Below are 14,117 nucleotides of genomic sequence, written 5' to 3'. Positions count from 1 at the left end.
AAATATTTAGTGCGTTTTCATCGCACTTAGCGTCTTTTTGCGTTTTACACTAGTTATACACTCTCACTGCATAAAAACACGTCTGCATGCGACGACGCAAAAGATACGTTTGCTTAATAATTTGATTTCAATAATTTACAAATGCAAAAATTAAATCACAATTAAAGAAATAAGCTACAGCTCATATACAAAATAAGCATAAGGACTAACGTAGTTGCTGCTTGGCCACGTAACTTGAAACTTACGTGAGAAGAGCAAAAGTCTAGTTGACTTAGCCCTAGTAGCTTTAATTATCAACTTTAGTCACTTGTTTCAGATTGGCAATGAACCGCAATGTAAAGTGATATAGGATCTCCACCAGGCTGAGTATAGAGAAGCCCATGAAGAGACCAAAGATGGCACCGCAGTTGGCCACAAAGTCGGTTATGCCATAAATTTCAGAGCGCTTGGAGCTAGCATTTAATCCAGATCAAATTTGGCCTGAGAGATCACCGTGTTGCAAACCAGCGAAGTGCAGGCGGGCATGCAATTGCAGACGGTATCGGTGCCATCGTAGCAATAGATCTTGTCGGCGTAAAGTTGGCCAGGCTCTTCCGCTGACAGTTGAACTCGGTGTACACCTTGAAGAAGCGCAGCGAGCGCTCATGACTGAGAAAGCATTGACGCCGTTGCGGATGTTGGGCTTGACAGCTATGAGCACCTCTCTGCCCATGGGTATGCGCAAAAACTTATTTGACACGGAGGGAACATCATCCAGCGCATGTAGTATAACCTTAAAGCCCTGCACGGGGCCACGACAGGCATAGTCCACCTCCTGCTTAAAGCTCTGCAGCGCCATAAAGATTCCCGAACATGCGCCAGCGCTAAGCACGCGCGCCGGCTATGCTGGCCGCATAGCCCGTCTCCAGTGACCAGCTCGAGGCTGTGACATTCTCATCGCTACTGGTGTAGTGCTGATAGGTGTCTTCGCGATATATTTCCGTGGGACGCAGTCCGTTGAACGTATAGCAGATGCCCTCCTTGGTTAAGTGGTCTGCCGAAAGTACTTGTCGCACTCATTAAAGCGACTCAGCCATCGGCAGTAGAAGAAGTAACGCTCTAACGGCAGCAACATGCGCTCCAGCACAATATAATACATAGTAGCTCGTCGTAAGCATTGCTTTCTTTGGACTTAATACTGTCCTCCACCAGTTCAGCTTGGATAGCTCCAATTGCCAATTGGCAACATCAACACGCAGCTGCAGGCGTATCTTATCATCATCCGTCATGGCAGGACTAGCCTGCGCCGTCGTCACACCGCTCTTCAAGTTGCGCAGGCGTCGCATAGACTCTTCAGTCTTCTGCACAGAAGTAAGCACATCGCTTACTACATTATAATAGCTGCAAGAATAAAAAGAAAAAGTTATTTAAACGTACAAAAAAAAAGTTTTGAGTGGTTTTTGTATTTGATCCATGTAACTAGAACAGCGCGTGGGCACCTCACGATTCGTCTTGCGTGGCAAATCATTAACTTGCCGCACATTATCCATGCCACATTCACTAATCACCAGCTCTTTCAGTGTCTGCTGTATATAACTGATTGCTACCAGCTATGTTCTGCATCAAAAATATATTAATATGCTTTTAATCTAGTTCTTGCTTTAACTTACCTGAAAGCAGATCTGAAAGTAAACTGGCAAATTCCAGCGAGCTTCAAAGCTTTTGGTTTGCTTTTGTTCCCGATAGCTGGCCACTACATGATCCCCGCTGCTTTTTAGCAGCTTCTCAATTTTGCCCTGAAAGTCACGTGTACATTTGTATTTTATGTAAAAGACCTCTGAGTTGCCAGGCGCAAAAAAATAATTCATATGCAGCTCCAGATGTTACTCCACATCTGCCCATTAGCTGTTGACGACAAAATTTAAACCAGACAGCTTGTCCGAGTAGAGCGTGAGCCGCAATAGATTCGTCATTTGTAGCGATATAAAATTGAGTATCATATTGTAAATGCCCGCCAGTCCTTGCGGTGAATTCTGCAACTGTTGCTCGCCAATAATTCCGTCCATATAAGGCGCCACCACATCATTTCGAAACGCCTGATCTGCTGCTGAGCAAGCATCCAATGTTATGTATATGTGTAAGCAGCGCTCTAAATGCTCACTAACTGAATTGCGCGCTTGCTCGAAAGCATAGTTATCGAAACGTCGCAGCTGGCGATGCACTTGATTTTCCAGTTGTTTTATTTGCTGCTGCTGCTCGATATCCAAGTATTTTTCGCCGTGCTTTTCATGAAATTTTAGCTGTATTAAATCTAGAGCTGCACGTTCTAAATCAACTGCTTTGGCGTGCTGCTCGCCACTTAGTTTCTGGTCAATCAACTACTGCAGCTTGCCAATTATTTCATAAACCTTCTTAAGGCTTTGCAAGTTGTGTTGAAATTCGCGCAGCTGTTGCTTTTCCTCAAGCTGGGCCTGCAGCTTTAGTACGTTTTCATCTATTAGACTATGCATGCCTTCGATATCACTACGAAATTGCTCCAGCGGACGCTGGATAGTTTCAATGGACTGATCCAGCCCAACCAAGTTAGCACTTAAATTAACAAAGTCAGCATAATCCTCGTTAGTCAAGTCAATAATATATAAAAGCTTTTGCTTCCCGACAGTTTTTTTCCCTTATTTTCTCTTTCGATACATTGTATATCGTCGACTACTCATAGTCGACATTAAATAACTATAACTAAATAAATAAATATAGCGCAAAGCATTATGAAATTTTAAAGTAAACTGTTTATTTTCTACTTTTCTATGTTTAAAGCTCGTAAAAGTTTCTTGAGGTTTTTATACATATAACGGCGTTGTTCTCTTGCCTGGCTGACAGATTTCTGTTTTCGCTTTTCTGTTCCAGATTACCTCCAAAATCTGATAGCTGCTTTTAGATCTCTTAGCAAGATCTGTTGCTGCTCGTCTTACGATTGGATATATATATCTTTTATAGATAATACAGAAAATATATGCGGCGTCCCCTCCTGCACAATTGGATATATCCACTCAAAGTGTACCGGCTCCCAAATAACTGCTTTTGCTCTGTTTGCAAGCGGGAAGTAAAATCAAGGCAATGATTTAATTGCCATCATAAGCGATGCTCTCCGTTCCAATATTTCCGCAGGAATGCTTTTTGGAAATAACACCCACTGGAGCGGCGGAAGCATCTCAAAGTCTGACGCACTTCACCCACTAAAGAGCAAGGCAATTTATGTGTTTAAAGTTTTGGTTACCTGTAGTTTAGATAAACCTTGAGCGGTACATACATAGTAGTGAGAGCAAACAACACATGTTTAAGCCCAGCTAAGTCCGTTTGCCAACTACAACAATGTCAGTAACTTTCACAACATAAAATCAGTCTGCTTGAGTTAAGCCAACATAAAAATATTTATTGCACTATAAAATATCACATTTTTATATTCCAAATCCAAATTTATTTGTATTCTCTATTTAATTTAATCTTGAGCACAAAACAATGTTGTATTTAAGCACAAAACAATGTTGTATTTAAGCACAAAACAATGTTGTATTTAAGCACAACAAAACAAAAAATATTATTAATGACACTCTGATAGTTATGTTAAAATTCCCCTGGTTGCTCTGTTAAATTTCTCAAATATTTGTTATTCTTATTATTCATTGGAAACACGAATTGCATCAAAGAGTAGGTAATGTAATGTAATGTTAATGTATTGCAGTATGTATGGTCGTCACTTTTGTACAGTAAGCTGCGAAGATGTTAACAGGATCGATTATATATGTACTTCTTAGGTAGGGGTATCATTCTGATTGATTATTTCTTTTTACATTTACTATTACTAACAGATAAGCAAAATATCAGTTTAATCGATTTCATGAAAATTGACTAGTTTTTATACACTTTGACATTTTTGTAAAAAATGGAAAAAGGGTATTATGAGGTTGCTCAAAGTATGTAACAGGGAGAAGGAGGCGTGGCATACCCCATAAAAGTATATATATTCTTGATCAGCCTCGAGCGAGCCTGAGTCGATATATAGCCATTCCGTCTGGTCCGTCCGTCCGTCTGCCGTCTGTCCGTCTGTATGAGTGCGTGTTTTTCACAGCCACTATAAGAGCTAGAGCAACCAAATTTTCGGTATGTAGGTGCTCCTATATCCAGGACACTACGCTTTTTATTTTTTTTTTTTATTTCCCTCCCCCCTCCCCGCAAATCGAAAAAAAACGTTATAAGTACAGTACAAAAATCTTTAAAAATCTGAAATAAGTCACAAAATTGCCTAGTCATGTTTCGATTGTTAAAATTTCAAAACGATCGGATAAATAACTTAGGAATTATTTACATTTTCAATTTTCAAATATAGACAGCGGGTGCACGTGCTGACGCCGCCTTACAAACGTCGCTGGTCCGACGCGCGCGGCGTCGCTTGTTGACGCTAACAGCGAAAACGAGCTGTGACGCGTTAGCTGTTTTGTGGGTATGTGTTGTTTGTGAGTGCATGCGTGTGTTTGTTTCCACTTGTTTTTTATAGAATGTATTTAAATGTTGGTGGCGCCCAACTTTAACCTGTCCACTTGTTTTAAATTGGTATACAGTGGCTCCATCGCATAATCGAACAAGCTCTTGTGGTATGTTTCGGTGTGTAAAATTAATAAAAAAAATGGACTATGGATGCATTTTTTTTTTGCAAGTATTTATATTTTAAGTATTACAAAAAAAATTAAACATTTATTTCGAATTATTGAAATATGGAACAAAACCAAAAATAAGCCAAACTTCGTGGCTCAACGCATAATCGGACAGCACATGTCCGGATCAAAAAAATGTAAAAAACAAAGAAATTAATACTTTGTGAAGAAATTAATACAATACAAATATTCCTTTGCTTGTCAAAAATACTAGTAATCGTTTTGGCACTGATTTTACCAAGATTTGGAACACTTCCGACTGGATTGAGTCCTATGTGTTATATTTGTCCCTGTACACTCTCCTGTCAACATTTTTCCCAGCGATGTTCCAAAACATCGAGGTCCAGCCTCTGGGAAAGCGCTTGACTAAGTCTTGGACAGTTGCGGGTTAACCAGAGCCTTGCGACGCCTGAAATATGCCTGATGTCGCTATCTTGGTAAGACGCAAGGTTGCTGCGACCCCCAATTTCTTGGATTTTGCTTAACATACTGCTTTAAAATGTCAAGGTAAACAATTTATGATATGTATGAGATTTACGGAAGAGTAGCCGGTAACGAACCCTCTATAGGCCCTATGAATAAAAAATGTAGAGTGTAATTTGCAAAAAAATACTTGCTGAAAGCACCAGATTTTTGGAATGATATAATTTAATAGAATATAAACTCAATTTTTTTTAACACTTGGCAATACTTTAAGTTTATATTCATTGCCTAGACGCAATAGCAACTGTATGTAGATTTTATGAAGAAATTTATTTCATTACAGTTTAAATTTCTTTAGAGTTTTCATATTGATCCAGTACTTCTGGACAAAATTGATAAGCTTTCTATAGAGTAATTAAAATTTTCAGAGTTTTATAAAAAACCGTAACAAAACCGTTAAGTTTTCTGTTATTGTGAAATATTATATGGCATTAAATAAATGTATGAAACATCGATTTTTTAAATCTCTAATGCTAACCCTTGAAGTGAGTGAATAATACAGACAACTCTTCAAAAGTAACGGGAAAACGAGAAAAAACTAGCATCTTTTGCTAAAATATATGTTACAATATCGATAACTATTAAAATAATATTATTGATAAAGTTTTATTTACCTTGACTTGTAAAGTTGCTGAGAAACACGCACTCATACAGACGGACATGGCTATATCTCAGCTTTGTCTTGCTGATCAAGATATATATACATACTTTATGGGGTCTGGCCACGCCTCCTTCTCCCTGTTACATACATTTGCATATCTTCATAAAATACACTTTTCCATTTTTTTACAAAAATGTCAAAGTGTATAAAAAGGGTGTGTGATGAATACATTGAAAGGCATGTTGTAGCTTACTCTGAAGTACCGTCGGATCGCTTTAAAAGTGTCTAAAATATTACAATATATTAGCATTTATTATAAGATATATAACAATATATGTAGCTGTTTTAAGCTGAATATGTATGTGAATATACATATAAATGAGAAAAAGTTGTTCTTTAACTTCTGAAAAATTTGGTAAATTGTTAAGGTGCCTTCAGACGACCGCCCAAAATCGACGCTCTTTGCGTCGCTTAAATGTGATGGAAATAGAGCCCGTTCTATCTGCGCGGCTTTTTTCCATCACTCACTCGAGACATTAACATGCGAACGTAAAAATTTACATATTGAATAGTTTTTAGGGCATTCTTGCTAAAATTAAAACAGGTGCAAATTCGAATTCAGTATCGTAGAATTGCGTTGTCTGAGCAGGTATCTATGAGCATAAAAACCTTGATATTTTGGGAAAATAGACTATGTATTTAAAAAATTTCATAACTATTTTTTATTTATTATCTAAGGCTTATTGAGTAAAAGAAATTTGTCACTGTCTGATATTTTCATATTAGTATATATATGTATAGTCATTTTTCGAATTCTGGGGTAGAATGTAAAGATGGTTAGACGAATATGTAGCTAAAGAACTCATTCATCATCTCTGAAATATTTATGGTTTCATAGTAATTAATTAAACAAGCGGCTATCCTATGAAAGAACGTTTTCATATAAGACTACGTTTATATTACCTTGAAATTTAGAAAATCTTTATGTCGGGATACGGGATGTGATAGTTTTTTTTTTTCGAACCGACCAGAATAATGTTGGTTTACTGATATTAATAATTTTCTAGATCATTTGATTTTTCATATTGCATTTATTTATTAAGTGTCTACTATGTAATTGTGAGGTCTGTGATTTTCCTGTGCATTTTAAACACATTTGCTTGTGTACGCACACATAGAAGACGCTCAAAAATTAGATATATTTTAATAATCATTAAAAATTACAAAAATTACAATCAGTATTAGCAAAGCATTACACGAATTGAATAGCTATTCAAACAAATCTTTAAGAATGCGCAAAGAATATCCAAAATCCTCCAGGTTTCGTTATTTTTAATGGGAACAACGAAATGCATATAGGCACTCTGGGATAAAACAGTATCTAATTTACGAGCGTCTACCTTAATATGTAAATAGGTATGCATGTTAGTACATTTACATACTTACTTAAGTATCTAACTTTAAATTGACTAGCATGCAATGAATCTATATATCAATATTGCCCTCTGAGCACCTTCTTCAAGCGCATATGAGTAATAATAAATCTAATTTAAACATATTGGAATGATATATGTACATATTTAACATATTTACATACATATGCATGTTTAAACATTAAGTATAACTCTGCATGTATGTTTGTATATATTTAGCTCATCCCGTTATTTGCTTCTAATTTAAAAAATATATACCTCATATTTAATAAAACTAAAATGAGTTTTCACAATACTGGATGTGCATACGTCTTTCTAAATATGTATGTATATATGTATGTATGTATTTTTGTTTGTACATACTCAATCAAATATATGTGTATGTACTATGTAAAAGCCTTTTTTAATATGTACAATCATTATTGATTAAGCTTAGGTTATATGTTTGTATATGCATTCAACTATGCACAAACGCATTTTTATGTTTATTAAGTGCCATATGTGTAGCTTTAATTTTGTAAATTTGACTAGATATAATTACAATTCAGGCAATGTATTTTTTACTGTGAGATTTTCTCAATTTAATTACATAAGTAATGTACATATGTATATGAGCCCGTATTAATAAAATAGTAGAATCATGAAACAGAGCATTGCATCAATATAATTTTTTTTTGTAATATTACAATTAAGAAATGTGATATATTAATGGGAAACTTAACAACTAATTGTTTTTTGTATACCCTTTTAACAATAATATCAAAGTCTAATGCGATTTTAATGTGTTTCAATTACTATTATATGCGTTTAATTTGTTCAAAAGAAGCGCGAATACATTTTAAAATTTATGTACAGGAAAATCTTTAGAGAAGACTTTAGGTTTTACTAAAAAATAATAGCATTAAAAAACGTTTCAATGGAATGGTGCACGAAATAAATGAAAAGCATAAAAATTATTACACATATATAATATAGATTTTTAATAAATAATAATCACCACAGTTTTGACTAGCTTGGTTTCAGGATGTACCTAACTACGTTTATATGCACGAAAGGGCTCAGTAATCATATTGAGTAATCAAGTATATGTATATGTATATACATTAGCGTAAATATAAATCAACCAATTTTTTATTAAAACAAAGATACTTGCAAAAAATTATATTTGCTTCTGTCAAGAAGTATTTTATCATATTATTTATAAGGCTAATATTATCCTACGTCACATTTTCGCTTGGAATTGAGACGTGCATATAAACAAGACGTGAACGTATGAGAACAAACTCAATAAAAAAATATAAGCTTCATTAACAACAATAACAATAAAAAGAAATAATAACACTTAAGCCAACCTCAAATATTTGCTTTTTAAATAATTAATGATTCTTGTGACAGTAAAGTATACAAAATGAATGCACATGTTTCCCTTTAATTTATCTAGTACATATAGTCCTACTTAGTGAACCATCGATTCGTTCAGCTTAAGGACTTGATCTTTAAAAAAACTTGAGCCGAACCGAACGTCATCAAAATTTCCAGTTTTGTCGCTACTATTGCTATTGGTGTTATAAAGATGAAGACTACCAGTTTCTTCATTTGATACCAGTGGACTACTCGCATAATCAATGCACTCAACAGCATCAATACTTATTCCTGTATGTTGCATTCTTGGTGGCCAACCTGAATGAATGTCACTCGTTTCTAAAATTAACTTAATTTTATCATCATAATTGTCTCTATTTTGGTGTGTCTGTAATAGTGCACTAGCCTCAGCCTTCATTTTGTAGAGTGTACACCTGCTTTCATTTCTATGAATTACAGTTTTCAGAATATCGCATTCCTTTTGACATCTTACTGTCCTTTGATATCGAGTGTTGTGAATATCAATCGATTTTGAAGTCATGGTATGCGTATGGGTGTCGTAAGCAGTGCGGGTTGAATTGTCATTATTGTTGGTGCAAGAAAAGCTGAACTTTTTAAAGTTTGATATATGATCGGCTTTTATATTTGTTCGTTGTCGTCACAACATGTCATCTCGTTCATTGTCATCCATCAGGAAATCGTGATGCTCCAATTCTAAATCCATTTCGCCGTCATCATCGAAATGACCAAGTGGAGAGATGCCGGATGTCTGATACCTGATACAGTAATTTTAACTAATTCATTAAGTCACCAATTTTCATTGACATTTTTTATTGAATACTTGCCTTTCTGGGCTGCTATATTGACCATGTGCTGCATTGGTGCCCTCGCTCTGACTGTCTCTATCTCTTTCTATTTCCATTTCCTCTTGGTCGTTATCATGATCGTGCTCCTGCTCCTGTTGTTGATTTTGACAACTATTTGGATGATGAATTATCTTTGTATCATCATCGCGCCACTTATCCATGGACCGTCGACGTGCGTTCATAAAGAAGTTTCCGACTGTTGTGGGCTCTAGTCCCAATTGGCGTGCAATAGTTACTTGCATTTCCTTCGAGGGCCTCTTTGTTTCCTAATAAAATTTTCCCAATAAAATCTGTATTTACTTTTTGCTATACTTTTTACTATAAATAATATAAGCACACCTTAAAAATCGCTTGTAATGTGCGACGTTGAAGGTCTGTAAAGACAAGTCGAGGTTTTTTTGGCTGCGGCATTTGCTCTATGTGCGGCTCATCCTTACGACGGCAATTTAATCCGGAATTTGACGATCCCAATACAACTGCAGAATAAGACAACACCATAGTAGTCTTCACAGCATTTTTGAGGAGTATTTGTAATTTGATATTTTACTCACCATTTCCAGCAGAATTTGACCCATGATCTCCAGCTGTAACTGAAAGTGTTGCTGTGGACGCTCTCGCTGCTGAGAACGTTGTCGATCCAACTGAGGATAATTGTCCAGCATCATTTCCAGCAGTGGTACCGGAATCGGGACTGGCTATTGTCCCGCTACTACCTCCTGTTATAATTGCAGCTCCAGAAACAGGTCCATTAGATGGACGTTGCGGGATCTGTGCAGCAGCCATACGCAATGCGGACATGCGTTGAAATTCTGGTTCTTGCAGCCACTTAAACATACGTCGAAATGTTTCCCGCCCGGATTTGAGTTTGGACCAGGGCTTTGGATTTCGTAGTAGATCTGAAAGCGTTCCCTGTGAGCGGCAGAGGACTCTCTGTGCAAATATTGCCTGTGGTATGCTATATCGTTTTAATTCTGCTGAAATACGTTGTGCTAGCTCCTTGGTGTTAATTTCTTCCATGTCACTGGGACCGCCACTAGTGCGAGTGTTGGATACATTTGAGCCCACGTTATCTATTGTTACCTTTATTGGAATTTTCTGCTCCTGATTTGGATCGCCAATAAATTCATTATGCGAATGATGATGTTGGTGCATCTGGGCTTGCAACTCTTGCTGATTTATGTTGCACACATTCAGATTGTTATTGCTTTGTATATTATTAGACTGATTTCCGTCTTGATGAGATTTGAGACTTGTCTGTAATATTTGTTGTCGTTGAGCAACATTATTATTGCTGAGGGGCTGACTTGTATTGAGTGCAACGACGACCGGCAGATCAACCGCCAGATTTCCAACAGTGCCATTACTCATATGAGGTAAAGAAGCAACTGGCGAGTGAAGTGACATAGACACCACAGAGCCAGCGGAAACTGATGGTGACCTTAATACTGGACTATGTTGCAGACGTAAATCGTAATCACTTACACCAACCGCATCAGTAATGACATTTGTTGGCGGCGAGAGACATATTACTTGTTTATGTACTGAAACGGGCACAAGCTGTTCATGATGACCTTGTCCATGTCCATGCCCTTGATTTGCTTTATGTTCATTAAGATTTATATTCACATTTACATTAGCCTGAAGTTGAGGCGAGTGCATTTCAGATTGAGACTGAGGGGATATTGGGCCGCAACCGGTTGTCACTGCTACGGGAACTGGAGAAGATACCGAAGAACTATGAGTGTGTAGATCACATGAGCCGACTATGCCAACTGAAATGCCATGCGATGGTGATGAGCTAAAGTTATTGGGCGGTGAAGAAATCAGGGAAGGCAACTTGTCGAAGGATGAATATGGCGATTGCACTCCGCCTAGTCCACTAAGGCTCAGATTTCCTAGAGGTTCTTGATTGTGACTCTCTCCACCTATGGACAAAGGCAAGCCGCTAAATGATCCGCAGCCATTGCTTCGACCATCAGAGACAACTCTATTCCCACAATCGTTTATTCGGCTCGTGGTCGAAACGCTCCCTCTACTGGTACCTTCAGATGTGTTAGCAGTGCCAGAAATGTGACCCGTATAAGCGAACTTATCCGACATAGTTGATATAGGCGGAAGGGGCTGGATAGGAGTTAGTGTTGCATACGATGTTGGACTAAAGTCTGCGGGCGATATACGATCATTTACTGAGGTCAATGTCTGATAAGTGTCGTCCTCATCATCATCAGATCCCTGGGGATCATTAACTAGGAAGGAAAATACAAATTGATAATTTTTTCGGCCTATTTTGAAAAATATGTATATAAATTGATGGTAGTGCTAGTAGTGCTAGAAACACTCTTTGATATCCGGCTCAATAAGTTCACTTACCAAAGTCATCCGGATATTGATCGTACGGTCTTCCATAATCAATTACCATAACAACTGATCTAGCCTCTTCATTATCATGTATTTGACAGTCGTTAGCAGTTGTCGCAATAAGTGTTTGCATGCCACTTCGCAAACCATCAGTAGCGATTATGTTGCCATGCTTCACAAGCCTAATTTCCCTTGCTGACACTTCTTCACCGCTGTCAGAACCAGTATCACAATCTCTTCTGTCTTCACCGTTGCCGCCGTTACAATCCTGTTGTGATGGGTGGTCTTGCCTGGACGTTAAAAAGTCACTGGAATCCTCCATGAGCTGCTGATTGCTAAACGATTGCGGATCAATTATTGATTCCATCATTCCCCTCTGCGAGTCGACAAATGTGAAGCCCTATTAGCATTTAGAGGCACTTCCTGACCAACAGCTTTGACTAGAAATTGCAAAAATATAATATGTTTAATGGTAATGTTCTATATTAATATTATAAAATATTTTTTAGCAAAACGATTTAGATGGCCAAAAAGATATTTATATTTTGGTATAAATCTCCGCATAAATATTCTGCATTATCTACATATATACTATATGTATGTACATATGTATATTCACTATTTTGCCTCACTGGATTGTAATCTTTGCAGTTCATAGTAACTGTTAATAACGCCTTTTATTTTATAACATATTCTGTTTTGTTGTCGATAAACTTATTCGTTTTTGTTTTCTTTTTAACTTTGCTGTTGCCATCGACGCGAAAGTTTTGGGGTTGATTTTCAAAAATGAGAGACATGTATTACATTTGTATGTATGTATATAAAATTAAACGGTTGGTACGTATAATATGTTGGCTCCAAAAATTTGTATGTACACACATATATATACATATATATAATAATAATAATATATACATATATAATAATAATAATAATTTATGACGTTACGAAATAACTTTATAAGCTTGTGCTTTTTTTATGTGCTTTAGGAAAATGCACAATTTCTTCACTATACTTGATAACTAAAATAAATGTTAATTCATACATACAAGTATATATGAAAACTATCTACGAACTATCGATGGATATATAAACATACATACATACATATGTGTGTGGCTCGTATTTTTGTTTTTACCTTGCTAGTTATAGGAGATGTGGGGGTGTTATTTTTTTAGTATAGGGTTGGGTAGAATTTTTCACATTATTTGAATTTTATATTGCGTATATAAATATCCGTTCCTTAATAAGCTTTTAAAGTTTGATTAATTAAATAATTTTTTACTGGTCCGATTGCTCACTTCTTTTTTTCAGGTCTTCTATCTGTATACGCATTTGTATGTATGTGGTCGCTTAGCCATATCTAGGCTAAGAGTTTACACAAGTTGTTTTTAAATGTTGTCTTGGTTTTGGACCCTCGGAGGGCTTAAAAGATTCTTTCTCACGCGAATTTAGGGGCGAAGTAGCGTTTGTAATTATTTACACGACATTATACTAGTATCTCATACTGGATAAATCCAAAAATGTACAGAGGATATAGTGAAGTCCATAAGAGGTTTAGAAAAATTCTACACGCATGCACGGATATATACATATTCATAGATATGAATACATGTATGTTAGGTTAAAAAGCTTTATTATGTGACTATTAACCGAATTGCAAACGCTCACTTTGCGATAAGCTTTTCGGCCCTCTCGCAGAATATACTGAACTGAATCACACATATATATGTAAGTACGAACCGAGGCGAGTTGAAATACTATGAGTTGAGGACTGAGGTCCAAAGCAGCCAAGTCGAGCGTGTCATGCACCTCACATCACATTACCACCCCATTTTTTGTTTAACCCTGACAACTTCAACACCCTATGTTTGCAGTTCAGTGTTGCCATCTATACGCAAAATCCATATAAGCGTTCACAATTAATTTTCAACCCCCTGAATAAGGGAACAAATATACTAAATATACTGATTAGAGAACTTTTTAGTATGTTGTGTATGGGAGTTTGTTCTTGAACTTACTGTTTTTTCTTGGTTCGTTAAGAGAACGAGTTTTTCTGTTTATAAAATATAAAATATGCATACAGCGAAAACGAATTAATAAAAAATTTTATAAATTTAGTCTAGATATTAGTAAAATATTTATAAATATAGAAGTTAATCAAGTGAACAAGCAGCAATTGTATGCAATTTTAATATTATATAATTATATATATTATATATATTTATAACTAGTTACAGGACCCGAAATAATTTTGAAATTGAAATGTTAAATTTGGACAAAAATGTTAATGGAATGTTAAATGTTAAAAAAAGATATTTTGGAC

General features: G+C 36.2%; 1 protein-coding gene and 1 pseudogene across 8 annotated transcripts; both read right to left on the bottom strand.

Annotated features, from left to right (window-relative positions):
• Window positions 1–1,024: 1,024 nt before the first annotated feature.
• LOC108607326 lies at window positions 1,025–9,108 on the bottom strand (annotated as a pseudogene).
• On the bottom strand, window positions 8,357–13,604 carry LOC108607333 (homeobox protein onecut). 8 transcript variants are annotated; one of them, XM_017998009.1, is made up of 6 exons: window positions 13,535–13,604; window positions 11,804–12,231; window positions 9,985–11,679; window positions 9,773–9,909; window positions 9,413–9,699; window positions 8,357–9,343 (listed from the first exon to the last, which is right to left on the bottom strand). In XM_017998009.1, exons 2-6 carry the CDS (start codon window positions 12,159–12,161, stop codon window positions 9,226–9,228), a joined length of 2,595 nt encoding a protein of 864 aa, XP_017853498.1. In that variant the 5' UTR covers window positions 12,162–12,231; window positions 13,535–13,604; the 3' UTR covers window positions 8,357–9,225. The 8 variants fall into 8 exon arrangements, with proteins under 8 accessions (XP_017853498.1, XP_017853499.1, XP_017853500.1 ...); XM_017998010.1 differs by lacking the exon at window positions 13,535–13,604 and adding an exon at window positions 13,463–13,483; XM_017998011.1 differs by lacking the exon at window positions 13,535–13,604 and adding an exon at window positions 13,093–13,322.
• Window positions 13,605–14,117: the final 513 nt, after the last annotated feature.

The sequence above is a fragment of the Drosophila busckii genome, chromosome 4 (assembly GCF_011750605.1).
Source record: "Drosophila busckii strain San Diego stock center, stock number 13000-0081.31 chromosome 4, ASM1175060v1, whole genome shotgun sequence".
Classification (NCBI taxonomy): Eukaryota; Metazoa; Arthropoda; class Insecta; order Diptera; family Drosophilidae; genus Drosophila; species Drosophila busckii.
Note: the sequence above shows the minus strand (reverse complement) of the source record. Positions and strands in the feature narration are given on the sequence as shown.